Below are 13,976 nucleotides of genomic sequence, written 5' to 3' on the forward strand. Positions count from 1 at the left end.
CCAGAGTTCAATCCCACCCTCGGCTAAGTCAGCGTGGGTTTACTCCGTGAGTACTCCGGTTTCCTCCCACATTCCAAAAACATGCTAGGTTAATTAATTGGCGACTCCAAATTGTCCATAGGTATGAATGTGAGTGTGAATGGTTGTTTGTCTATATGTGCCCTGTGATTGGCTGGCCACCAGTCCAGGGTGTACCCCGCCTCTCGCCTGTAGACACTCATGGTTAGTGGTTGTGTGAAGACATTTATCGAAAAAAAAATACTTTATTCCTTTTAAATCATAATGACAACAGAAACCTAAAAAATGACCCAGTCCAAAAGTTTACACTCCCTGTTGGTTTTGGCCTGATGACATAAACACAAGTTGACACGAATGGTACCTGAAGGTAACCATCCTCACCTGTGATGAATTAGCTTGTAATCAGGGTGTGTGTCGAAAAGCTCAGAGCTGCGTTGACGTTTTGGTTTCTGCCTCATGGAGAACACAAAAGAATTGTCAAAGGATCTGCAAAACAAGGTAATCCAACTGCATAAAACAGGAAAAGGACATGAAAAGAAATCCAAGGAATTGAAGATGCCCGTCAGCGGTGTTAGAACTCCAATCAAGAAGTGAAGAGAGAGGAATTCTGTTGAAACCCAACCACGGTCAGGCAGACCCAACAAAAATTTCTGCACCAACTGCAAGGAAAATTGTTCGAGATGCAAAGAAAAACCCTCAGGTAACTTCATCTGAAACACAGGATCTGAAAAAAGCTTGCTTGAACAGCACTTTTCTGCTGTGGAATGTAGTGGAAACCTCCCACACCCTCATCAGGGGTCCCAGAAACATCCAAAAAATGTAGAAAGTACATTTTGGTGTGGATTTGCTGCAAAAATGGTAAGGCCTTTTCGTTTTTTTGTTTTTTTTTCAGCGTGCTTGAACTGCACTTTTCTGCTCTGGAATGTATTGGAAACCTCCCACACCCTCATCAGGGGTCCCGGCAGGACCCAAAACATGCAGAATTTTTTTTTTTTTTTGAGATGTCAATTTTGGGCAAAAATGGTAAGGGGTTAGCCTTTCGTTTTTTTGTTTTTTCACCTTTCTGAAACTGCACTTTTCTGCTGTGGAATGTAGTGGAAACCTCACACATCGTCATCAGGGGTCCCAGAAGAATCCAAAAATTGCAGAAAATGAATTTTTTTAGATGTCAATGGTAAGGGGTTAAACCCTTAAGTTTTTTGGCAAAATTTGACGCCCTAAAATGTTATGCCATTTTTGGGTGCTTCTGGGCCCCCTGTTGAGCATGTGTGAGGTTTCCCTTGTTTTTTTTGACCCGAAAAGTGCATTAAAAGCAAGTTGAAAAATCTGAAAAAAAAAACGCCATACTAACCCCTTATGTTTTTTGTTTCTTTTTCAGCTTGCTCTTACTGCACCTTTTGGCTCTGGAATGGAGTGGAAACCTCCCACATTGTCATCAGGGGTCCCAGAAGCATCCAGAAAAAGAAAATTATTTTTTTTTTCCCAGACGTCGATTTTTGGCAAAAATGGTAAGGGGATGCCTTATCGTATTTTCAGCTTGCTTATCCTGCCCTTTTCCGCTCTGGAATAATGCATACATACATACATACATGTATCACCATAAGTTGTCTCCAAAGGCATTTTAAAGAATATGGCCGTACATCCAACCAGCCTCACAACTGCAGACAAAGTAGAATTCCAAAAAAAGCCTTTTATTAGAACAATACAGCATATGTAAATGTCTGTAAAGCAAACACTCCCATCAACATACAACCACGCCCCAATTGCAATAAATTAATATACATTCAATAGAATAAAATCCATCATGAGAAAAGAAAATCATGTTTTTCATCAAAACAAAGTATCACCAATTGATGTCAAACAGAACATTAACAACATGTCAACAGACGATTCAGTCGTCCATTGGTATATTTTCATGTTAGAAATAAACTGCTCTTTTACATGTTTTTATTTGGAAATAATGAAGAGCCATACTAGTGGTGGCTTATAAAAAAAAGAAAAGGAAGATGAATGACAAGTGCTACTTATTAAAGGGGACCTATGATGCTTTTTCCACTTTTCTGACGCATACATGTTGTTAGAATGTTTCATTCTCGTGTTAAACCATGCCTAACTTCCAGATCATGAGGTTTGCTTATTTGGAAGTGAGCCCTGAAAGAAGTTTGGGATGGCTCAAAACGCTCGGTTTCAGAGGGCGTTACAAAACTGTTCCTTTATGATGTCACAGAGGAGTGGGCGTGCCTGTAGGCCAGATACGCCCTCCCCCAATTTTTGCTTCTCTGATTACGAGGACACATGTTAATGCCGTGAAAAATATTCTTCTGATCTCCACAGCACCAACGATTCCTCTGATGAAGTTAGGAAGCACTTTGGGCGTGTGACCAATCACAGCGGAGTGGGCGTGGAATAAATTAAAACCGAGCGTTTTGGCAGGAAGCACAAATCCAAGGATCCAAACTGGAATAGGTGCAGATTCTGCAAGATCTGGAAGTTTTCTGTGCGGGTTATTGTATGTATGTGCTCTACAGGAGACTTACAAGTCAATACAACGGGTGGAAAACGGTGCATAATAGGTCCCCTTTAAGAATTGGGTCTGAGCGCCAACGTAAGATTTGGTTTAAGGACAACACGAGAAAAAGGTGAGTGGGTTGTTTGACAAGTTCAACTCTTCTTCTCTTGCATATGTGAAATAACTGCAGCACCCCATCATCACCAATATATCTATTTTTTTTACTCATTTTTAATATATATGTGTATATATATATATATATATATTTATATTTCATACAAATCTATAACCCAAATTTAGAAATCTTATTTACATGGAAAAGTTTATTTTTTATTTTTTTTAATTAAAAAGTGACTATGAAATCCACCCCAACCCCAAAAAAGACCCCCCCCCTCTCCCCTGCCCCCTTCCTGCCATGACTTTCACAATCATGGAAGATATTCAAGTCCATTATTGTTCTTTTTTGTCTGAATTAGAAAACAGCACCCAAACAAACAAGCACTCCCAAAATGTCCTTTTGAATAGAAAAAAATGCAGTTTTTGCAATAAAAAAACATTTCCAAAACGTGTTGTTTATCGTAGGTGGTTTAGTAGTGCTTGTAAAGTTGACGCGACGGGCCGCAAAAGGCGGCGGAGATGGAACGCTCCAACGTTTTCCTGTCAGTGTTGTAAATGGCGCCCCCTGCAAGGCCGACTTGTGACACAGCAAGCCACTTTAGCGAGTGTGTGTGTGCGCTATTAGAAAGAAGCGCTGGCTCCCTGTAGTAAGGTACAAGTGAATAATGTGTGTGTCTATGTGTGTGTGTGTGTGTGTGTGTGTGTGTCTGTGTGTGTTAGAGCATGCCGTCCTCGGTGCAGCCCGCTCCGGCTGTGTAGCGAAACTCCTGCAGGTTGGAGACGCCGTGGAAGTGAACGAAAGCGCCGGCGACCACCAGGATGTGGAACAACTGGTGAGAGTGGAACTGGGGAACAGAAATAAAAGACAACGTAAGTGTGTGAGAAGGAGGAAGGTCGAGGTCAAACCGAGAAGGAGATCTTCAGTAGGTGACTGAATAATAAAATGATAATTAAAAAAAATAATAATAACAAAAATAAAATAATCAACCATCAAAATAAAAATGAATTTAATTGGCAGTTGCAGTTACATTCTATTTTGGCTTTTTTTTTTTTGTATTTTGGTATTTTTAAAACATTAAAAATCTAAAAAAAAATAATTATGATATTAGTCTAAAATGACCCTGTGTTTCTACTTTATATATATTTATATTTTTTTTTCTATATTTTTCTATATTTGTTATTAATGTTTCTAACAATGAAACACAATGACTAGTGTTCTTATTACGCAGCATGCCAGTTGAGAGCGTGTAAACAGCGCCCTCTGGTGGTTACAGTCGAGCAGTGCATGCTATTGGGCTGATCCACAGTGCATTCCTACACAACCTTATGATAATAATCTAACCCGTCTGTGTATTGATCATCATGTCCATCCATATCATCTATATATTGATCATCCATCCATAAGATGTTAAAATAAAAGACGTACCCAGATGTCGCACTTGCCAGGGAAGAACCTCTCTGGGATGCGAGCGGCGTACAAGCAGGCTCCGGTGATGTAGAGCGTGGCCATGAGGAAAAGCCAACCCATCTGTCCGATGGTGGTGGCCTTGATGAGACCCTCGCTGATGACAAAATGGAGGGTGGGCACCACGCCGCTCAGGCCCAGGCCCACAAACACACCTGCGAATACAAATACACAGACGGACAATCAACACCGCACCGAGAGCGAGGACGGGGGCGGAGTCATGATTGGTACCTGCTCGGACTCCTCTGTACTGCGGCGTGGCGAAGAAGTCGCACTGGGACACGGTGATGGCGGCCAGTCCCAGCACGCACACCACTATCAGGTAGATGAAGCAAGGCTGAGGGGAGCAGTAGAAGGAGTAGTAGAGCCACGGCACGAAGGAACCCATGATCAGGAAGGCGATGCCGCTGTAGTCCAACCTGGACACGCAAACAAATCTGTAAACTGTGTCCCGAATCTGATCATTCTGATAAAGTACTTGAATCCGCCTACTTGGAGAAGACTCTGGACACGCCCTCCGAGTGGCAGTAGACGGTGTGGAAGAGCCACGAGAAGGACAGGCAGAGGATGGCGCCCAGGAAGAACATCCCGATGGCCACCTTCTCCTGGACCGGCGCCACAAAGGACATGTTGGGTCGGAACATGTACATCAGGCCCAGGCAGAGGAAGAACAGGCAGCCTGCAGTTAGAAATAAAACATTCAGGAAGTAGAACAACAACAGCTCTACTTCCTGTCCGACCAGCAAGTATGACATGTTTGCCCTCCCTGGTAGAAAGTGTAAATATTGACTTCTATTTGACCAGGGAGTGCTGGTGGATGTTTGAACTGAATATCCCGAATGAAGGGCGAGTATGACCTAGCAGGTGTGTCCAGATGTTGCCCGTCTCTGTGTGGATTCGGAAAATGCTCTTGAAGCAGGCGCGGAAAGAAGGCATGGGTGGCCTGTGGCCGTGGAGCAGGTAGTCGTTGTCCTTCAGCCAATCAGGGAGCACGTCGTGGGGAATGACGCGCCACCGGCCCTCCCACACCTGGGGAGAGCAAAAGCCAGTTCAGATTTGTGACGTTCCTAGCGCGTTCCTGGCGCGTTCCTGGCGCGTTCCTGGCGCGTTCCTAGAACACGGGAACGCGCTAGTAACGTTCCTAGCGTGTTCCTAGTGCGCTAGGAACGCACTAGTAACGAGCTCCTAATTCCTAATGCGCTAGGAACGCACTCGTAACGAGCTCGTTCCTAGCGCGTTCCCAGTGCGTTCCTAGCTTGTTCCTAGCGCGTTCCTAGCTTGTTCCTAGCGTGTTACTAGTGCGTTCCTAGAATATGGGAACGCGCTAGTAATGTTCCTAGCGCGTTACTAGCGTGTTACTAGCGTGTTAGTAGAACACGGGAACGCATCCATGACTGCCAAACACTGGAGCGCTAGGAATGCGCTAGGAACGCACTAGTAACTAGCTCGTTCCTAGCTCGTTCCTAGCTCGTTCATTGCTCGTTCCTAGCACATTCCTAGCACGCTCCTGGCGCGTTCCAAGTGCTCCAGTGTTTGGCAGTCATGGACGCGTTCCCGTCAATGACAAGAAACAACTAGTTGTGTGAGGTCAGACTACAACCGCCATGATGTCACGTTTTCATCTGACCATCTAGCTAAAATGCTCCCAAGTTTGGTTGCACTTCACCTCAAAGGATGTGGACTCATCCACCCTAACAAGTCCTGAGTAACTTCTTGGAAGTAACTTGGCTCAATGAACACATGACTCTTTCATGCAGGCTTTGTGATGCTAGTCCAACATGGCCACGATTGTATATCATCACTTCCTGCTGCAACTACGCACTTAAAGAGCGTCGCCATGCACCTAAAGGACAAAGGACGCTTCCCTTGGTGCAGGTATGAGATAATATGTATAACTAGCTTACCTTGTGTACAAACTCCTCCATCTTCTCCATGGCGTGATGAGCTTGCAGCAGCGGCGTCATGCCCATGAAGCCCTCGTCGCTGCTCCTCTCGGCTTGGTCCTCCTCATTGGCCTCTCCTCTGTCATCATCATCCTCCTCCTCCAAGTCCGTTCTCCTGTTCTCACGGCACGTTGGGAGACTCTGCGAGACCAAGTGATAAGAGCAGCAGATTGTGAGGTTTAGCACAGTGATAGCTATCCAACAATAATAATGGATGATATCTTGGTTTTCAGGTTGTTTCTGAGCGGCTAGCTAACAGCGTATGCTAAAGTAGCAGGTGATGCATTTGGACTGAAACCTAATCGGGTGACCATTTCAAAACGGGATGCCTGAGTAAGTGTAATGGGTTCTAGGAAACGGGTTCTATCCTGAAACATGCTTAGCTCACAGATATATATATATATATATATATATATATATATATATATATATATATATATATATATATGTAGCATGTGCCACATGCACGTGAGTCTCGTCTTATACTATGGAATCAAATATTGCTGTGTGTTGGGAGTCCAGGATATGATCTCATTCCTCCCAGGGAGCAAGGGGGTGGGGGTGCATGGATGTAACAGCTCATCATGTGACTAAAGCAGCGGTGTTGCGAAATCATCGAAACACTGCTCCTTCTGTAAGGCCCGAGGACACTTTTGCAAATTCTGGAACTACAACGTGAACACATTCCATATCGTTTTCGCCTTGCCGCGAGGAAGGGTCAATTCTACAGTTATGCAACCAGAACACCATGCACTTGCAACTGTAACCTAATGTAATTTAGCACCAACATATGCAGCACTGATAGCGTTTCACCCGGTCTGCACTGGCGGTGAAGCGCTAATACCCGACCACATCACATGTACTGTATGCAGACATTATCAGCTGAGGCAGCCTTATCAGTGCCTTTGCAGGCTCAGCCCAGGTTTGAATACCGCCATGAAATCAATTGATTATTTCCAACATCAAGTCCTGAGCACGAGTGAGCTTATCAGGTGAATTTAAGGCGATAAAAGGGCTCTTTGAGAAGAACGGGAGCTTCTCCAGAAGTACATGTCAGGAGATTAAACAGGGAACTTTCACTCTCAAAAGCCTCAAAAACATACACCCTTCTCCCCTAAGACTCATTAAACATTCCCTGAGTAAGTGCAGTTTTAACAAAACTTTTAACAATATAAGTAGTAAGTTGGAAATGCAGGACCATTCTAGGAAAACCCTCCATCTTCCGAGAACATGCAACATTACACTCAACATAAACAAGAGTCACATGTTGAGGAGGGTGTCGCTTGCACCAATGAACAGCCAGAACCAGGCAACAACATGGAGAAGGAAGGGAAGAGCTCTCACCCTTGTACACTGTAACCCCCCCCCCCCCCCAACTCCCTCCACCCCAATGCAGACTAGCCGACATGTGACTCACACATGCTCTGCCGGGGTGCCAAAAAGGCCACCTTAATAAGGGGGAAAAAAAGCAGATGGTGCATTCCAGCACATCTCCACAAGGCAGATACAGGGGGCCTGCAAGACAAAGAATAGGGAGCCTGCAGACTGTTTACTCACTCCTGTTTATTTGCATGGCAAAAATATACTAATTCTTCTTCTGTTTTCAAAACGTGAAAAGGGAATTTTGGTTTCAAGGTGTACCAAGGAATGAAAAAGTCATGATTTGAAAACCGTAGTTTTCCGTCGTACCGTTCCTGTGGTATGAGAGAAAGTGAAAGTCCTCACAGCCACGATGTGGAAATACGTTGTCATGTCCTATGATATTCCTCGCTGTCTGACTGGGCTTCCATTTTTTTTTTAGCACAAAGCAGCGAGCACCATATACTAACAAAAAAAACTAAATAATGCAGGGAGCCATTCATTCATTTTCAACCGCTTCTCCTCACGAGGGTCGCGGGGGTGCTGGAGCCTATCCCAGCTGTCTTCGCACAAGAGGCAGGATACACCCTGGACTGGGTGTATCACATATATAGACAAACAACCATTCACACTCACATTCATACCTATGGACAATTTGGAGTCGCCAATTAACCTAGCATGTTTTTGGAATGTGGGAGGAAACCGGAGTACCCGGAGAAAACCCACGCATGCGCGAGGAGAACATGCAAACTCCACACAGAGATGGCCGAGGGTGGGATTGAACTCAGTTCTCCCAGCTGTGAGGTATGTGCGGTAACCACTCCACCACCGTGCAGACCCCATACTTTTGTTTATTTTGTAAAAAGCCTAAAAAAAGTGTGACGGCAAACAATCAAAAATTCAAAAGGTCAGCCCACAAGGTGTTAAGACAGACGCCCTTTGTTGACTGGAGCAGAGGTGGGGGGGAATCAAGTATCCTCTCAGGTGTCTGTGTTGTGTTACAGCAGGTTAAAAAAAAAAAAACAAGAAACACTCGAGCTGGACACAATGCACACACACACACACACACACACACACACACGCCCGCCAGCTATTATGTTTCAGTTCAATGGCTCCGTGTGTTTGCGCTGAGCAGAGCGGCAGCTTTGTATGTATGAATACATAAAGCACATGCAAGAGCTGTCTGGCACATGTGGCATACAGTATTCACTTCACGGGATGACATACAAAGGTTTCTGGAATATTTTAGAACTATTATTTTAAAACTGAGCATTGTACCTATCAACATACACTGTTAATTAACAGAAGACAATCAGCCACCATTGACTGTGCATTATAATGAGATTCAATGCAAGATGTGTTAATGGTATGCTCTATTTCTCTGTCATGTTGTGTGTGCGTACGCAACTCACCCCATTGCGTGAGTGGCACTGCGTGGCGCTGAGGTGTCCGTTTGAAGAACCTGTGTTGCTATCTGTGCTGTGCTCTGCAAGGCTACAAGTTCTGTGTCTCAGCACCAAGGCCGGGCCCATGGGCCCACTCGTCTCCTCTTCGTCCAGTTTGAAAAACACTGGACCAAGCCTGATGTAGCAAGAAGAGACCTGGCGGAACCAGACGTGGCCCGGCCGGATTTGTGGACTGTAACGAGGCGGTCACTCAGGACTGGATGCGGTGGAGCTGTGGAAAGACAGGAAGTAACACAGTTATGAAAGGATGGAATCAATTCCTAAGCTAGACGGGCTTCCTTGTGCCTCATATACATATATTATTTACATAAGGGTGTCCAAAGTGTGACCTGGGGTCCATTTGCGGCTGACAACTCTTTTTTTTTGGACTATGATACACTGTAGAAATACTTTTTACTAAAAAAGCAACAGCAAAACATGAGTGGTTTTCCATCATGACGTGCCTTTTTAAAGGTCATGCTACAGCATCTCAATAGGATTCAGAGGTGGACGTGCTGGTGTGTTTTGGATCATTCTCCTGCTGCAGAACTCAAGTTGGCCTCAGCATGAGGTCACCAACAGATGGCCGGACATTCTCCTTCAGGATTTTAGGTAGACAGCAGAATTTCTGGTTCCATTTATTACAGTCTTCCAGGTCCTGAAGCAAGTCCTAACAGCCCTACATCCATCACACTACAACCACCATCTTTTACTGCTGGTATGATGGGGTTTTTTTTGTGAAATGCAATGTTACATTTACGCTGTGTGGCCACAGAGAATTTTGCCAAAAGTCTTATGGATCATCAAGATGTTTTCTGGCAAAATAAACCACTATGGAAAAAGTTTGGAGACCCCTGCTATACCTCCACTACACTACAGCGAGGACACAATGAAGCCATCAGCCCTCAGCTAATAACAATGCCATTAATAACCATTATTGTTGTTTATTTGCCATTGAGTTGTTACTCTCAGACTTGAAACACAGCTCAATACTAGCAAGTTGCGAGTGTATTCACCGACTAGCCACGACTTGGATTATGCAATTTAAAATGATATTTGTTTCATAAGAGGGGTGTCAAAAAAATGAGAGACAGCTGGCTTGACTCCATCATCAGTCATTGTCACTGAGGAGCTGTCAGTCGAAATCGATGGTGACGACTGCAGAGAAGACGAGAACAACTGAACCACAAAAAGAAAAGTCAATGTGAAATTGATTCCTTCTTTTTTTTGTCTTCTTCTCCTTCAAGGCAAAGGTGCTGTACTGTGGTTACAGCGTGACAGAAGAAACTCGTACACGTGCAAGAGGATATTTGACCAAATTGAAGAAAGACAAACATGACTGAAAAAGTGAAGTAAGGGTTTACTCTCATTCAAAGTAGAGCAAAGGGCATACAGTAGACATTCTGTATGTGCTAAAGTTAAAGTATATCACCACAATTCAAATATTTGGACAGTATTTGTATAATGGTGTATAGATTATGATGCCGTGTCATTTCTTATCTGATCTATGTCACTTAATATGATAAGATATGATAAGATATGCCTTTATTCGTCCCACAAAGATAAATTCTAGATATGGCGCTGGTTGCAACACATCTTGCACTTTCATCGCAGGCTTCCAACGCGGCTTTGGACATCGACGTGATGGTCTCCGAAGTCACGAGGTGCTAATCTGTTTTAACTTCACTTTCACTGTCCATGATTTCAATTGTTATTATTGTGCCTTTTCCGTCTGAGTGACTTCCTTTTGCCTTCTAATTGGCTAAAATGGTGACTTGTGAGTTTTTCCTGAGAGATAATTTAAGTATATATCTTTTATGCATAGGTGGATTTCAAAGTAATAACCCCAAGCACCTCCATTGGAGTCATCAGAGAGTGCAGACTGTATTTCTGCACTTTTGAGGCAGGAATTAGGGCACCTTAGTCAATAATTATGTCATAATTTACACATGATTTACTAAGATGATTAGCTTGAACTGTACTATGGCGGACGTGCCTTTAATGGTGTGTCCTGTGGCAACTGCATCTCCTGATGTCCAACTAGTATTCTTATGATGGCGACATCAACAAGGACAACTTCAGTGACTTGAACCTTAATAAAGACATTTATCTTATGTTTACTATCACATGGCTACAATTGCCTTACTAGAACGTCAACGTACTGACACAGTCTTCGGGAAAAAAACAACAATAGAATGACTGATAATCTGCAAGGTGACATTCAGGTGTCCTTCCATTGCATTTTCCATTGTCAGCACAATGATTACCGAAGCAAGCAGAAGCGCATTGTTTTAGCAGCCAAAGATCATTGAGGTTAAACTCACACAATCGTGTTTTTTAAGTTTGAAAATATTCTGCTCACCGTCTTTACACGTGAACACAAGGGTGCTGGTGTCTCTGGTGGCTTTACTAAATAAATGCTGTGGGTTTTTTTTTTTTTCAAGCTAGTGGGCGGTAAGTAATTCAAAGGTGGTCACATAGAGATAAAAATAGTATGCGCTGATGACAAGGAGCCGAAAGCTACTTTCTATAAAAAGACATGAACACAAACTAGGGTTTTAAAGACACAAAAAAAAAGTTTTAGCCAGCTGGTGACATTTATCATGCTTTGAATGAACTTTTAGCACTTTTTCTCCATTTAGAGCTATGTTTAGCAGCCTGTCCTGTTGACGTGATTATGCAATAATTTCCTCAGTCGTCTTTCCTGTAAAAAATCCTAAATCCATTGCAGGGTGCACAGATCGGCTCAGGAAGTTTGAGCATCAACTCTACTAAATATGATATCCCAACTGAAATATGACTCTTTTAAAGACACACAAAGAGCAGACTGTGCTTTTTTTAAGAGAATTGCTGTGGTGTCACATCCACTGAAGCGTGTTTGCGTGTAATCATAAAAACACACTTTCTCTACTCTTAAAGAAAGTGACACACTGTCAGCGTCCCAAAGGGAGATTAAAAATGCAAAATGAGTTTTGACACTTAAATAAAAATGGGACGAGTGCGAGTGTTGTTTAAACAAGAAAAGTTTGGTTCCAATTCATCGGCGATCATCAGCACAGGTTATTAAATATTAATGGCATGCCTACATGCTTTGTTGAGACAGGAAGACAAGAAAAACAGGATAAGCACACACACACACACACACACACACACAAACACAAACCATGAATGTATTAATGCGAGGAATGCCACTATGGAAACAAACTCCTCCTTGCACACAACTCCTGAACTTGCCTGTCATAATTTGGGGTGAATTTTGCTTTAATTTCTACTCATTATCCTCTGTGGCCTGGCAAGTTTTTTCAGGCTTTAGAAAATTGTTTTTCTATGAATGTCCAATCATTTGTACGCAATCACTAACATTATAAATCTATATGGATATATAAAAGGTACTGTATGTGGAGATTGCTACCAACTAGCGATACAATAAATCCTAAAAATGCATTTCACTGTATGTTATCGCACATAATCTAACATTTATTGAATAAAATAGTCCAAATTCACAGCTTTATAGCAGATACTTACCCAAACAGCCACAAATGTACCGGAAGTTGCCTTTCCAATACAACAGCGAGACAAAAGACAAGCCCAAACTCCAGACAGACTCTTTCTCTCTCTCTCTACCCTGGCTGACAGACGCTTTGCAGCACACACACATAACGAAACAAGCCGTGATAAAAACGTCGTGTAGTATATGATGTAAGTTGTGTATGACGCCAACATTACAGACAGGCATGTCAACGGGCAGCCCCGCCAACAAGGTTTGTTTACACCGAGCTAGCCAGCCGAGCTAGCTCGCTAACAGAAGAAACCACAAAATAACTCCGTAACTCCTAGCGTGTCTTTCCTGACAGCTTTTCCCAGTTAAAGCTCTCACAAACAGCCATTGTAAAACGACAAAAATCACTTAAATGACAAACAAATACGCGTATCTTTCTTTATTTATGGTTCTCCTTGTTTTGTTTTGACAACCACGATTAGCCATGTCGCGACGCTTGCTAGCTTCTTCACACGATAGCACTAATAAAGTGCCAAATTACGTCAAATGTCCCAAAACAACAAACGGGACACATAAATGACCATAAACGGCGAAAAGAGCTGTATACTGTACCTGGTGGCGACTTTAGACGGCTGAATGTTCTTTGTGATGTGGAGTCGGTGAGTTGTCAACCGTCGCTCGGTTTCGCTGTACTCTACTCTGTTGTTCACTGACCACACAACTCTCATCTTGCTCCACGTGACGTACCTCGCATGAGAGCCGGCTAGCCAATCGCATTGGGCGTGTGTGGAAGAGCGGACCAATCATCGCACACCCGGAAACAAGAAGGGAATTAGGCGAGATTGAGTAACTCTTTTGTAGTTTTTTATTCAAGAAACGTCTACACTCAAGAAGTTATTAACTTTCTCATTGAAATATTTCTGCGCGATTGTTATTGAGTTATTTATTATAATAAACGTATTAATTTATTGTCTATATCTGTGCACTTTTTTATTAGTGTTGAGATAAAGTGCAAATAAATATAATGGGAATTTCCTTCCCATGACAACAAATCCCACACAACTGGATTATAGTAGTTGTGTAAGTTTCAGTGTTCTGGTTGATCGGGTCCACTGTTGCACCACCAAACAAGTTCCACATGTTTTCTTGGGAGCGGCGGTCTTATTGACTTTTGTCCACACTTGTGTTGCAAATGACTGTTTGATCCAGCAGAGTTTGGACTCACAAATAGATCACCAGTTCATGTGTCATCTCTAATCTTTGAACATCACATTTCTTTTCTGCAGGTTTCATAACAATGACTTGGGATTGCACCATGCTCCCATAACTAATCCCACTCTGAAGTGTTCCCTCTGTTGCTTTGGGGAATGTCACCATTGAGATAAACCTTTTCAACTGTAGATGAATAAATAAAGCAGGATTACACTTTTTTTGCAGACACATTTAAACACAGTTGTGTGATAACTCAGAGTAATAAACATGACAGCTTTAAGAGTGCCAATTAGGATTAAAAAAATTAGCTTCTATATGGTACTTGACCTTTCAATTAAACGTGGCATGCTGGCATCAAACATGTTGAAAGTGAAAGCACTCATCACTAAGGAGTATTGCAAGCTGATGT

At 42.9% G+C, this 13,976-nt stretch overlaps 1 protein-coding gene across 1 annotated transcript; it reads right to left on the reverse strand.

Annotated features, from left to right (window-relative positions):
• Positions 1–2,937: 2,937 nt before the first annotated feature.
• On the reverse strand, positions 2,938–13,108 carry adipor2 (adiponectin receptor 2). Its single transcript, XM_058077001.2, has 8 exons — positions 12,968–13,108; positions 8,824–9,088; positions 6,014–6,193; positions 4,967–5,138; positions 4,602–4,788; positions 4,341–4,528; positions 4,071–4,264; positions 2,938–3,489 (listed from the first exon to the last, which is right to left on the reverse strand). Exons 2-8 carry the CDS (start codon positions 8,941–8,943, stop codon positions 3,361–3,363), a joined length of 1,170 nt encoding a protein of 389 aa, XP_057932984.2. The 5' UTR covers positions 8,944–9,088; positions 12,968–13,108; the 3' UTR covers positions 2,938–3,360.
• Positions 13,109–13,976: the final 868 nt, after the last annotated feature.

Source organism: Doryrhamphus excisus, linkage group LG2 (genome assembly GCF_037039965.1).
Source record: "Doryrhamphus excisus strain RoL-2023G ecotype Guam linkage group LG2, RoL_Dexc_Guam_v1.1, whole genome shotgun sequence".
NCBI classification, from domain to species: Eukaryota; Metazoa; Chordata; class Actinopteri; order Syngnathiformes; family Syngnathidae; genus Doryrhamphus; species Doryrhamphus excisus.

Coding starts and splice junctions, on each gene's coding strand:
- adipor2 (XM_058077001.2), bottom strand. CDS start 8,943: ATGGGCCCGGCCTTGGTGCTGAGACACAGAACTTGTAGCCTTGCAGAG. Junction 5,139..6,013: donor TGGAGGAGTTTGTACACAAG/GTAAGCTAGTTA, acceptor TGCTCTCCCCAG/GTGTGGGAGGGCCGGTGGCG. Junction 4,265..4,340: donor GTACAGAGGAGTCCGAGCAG/GTACCAATCATG, acceptor TTGTATTCGCAG/GTGTGTTTGTGGGCCTGGGC.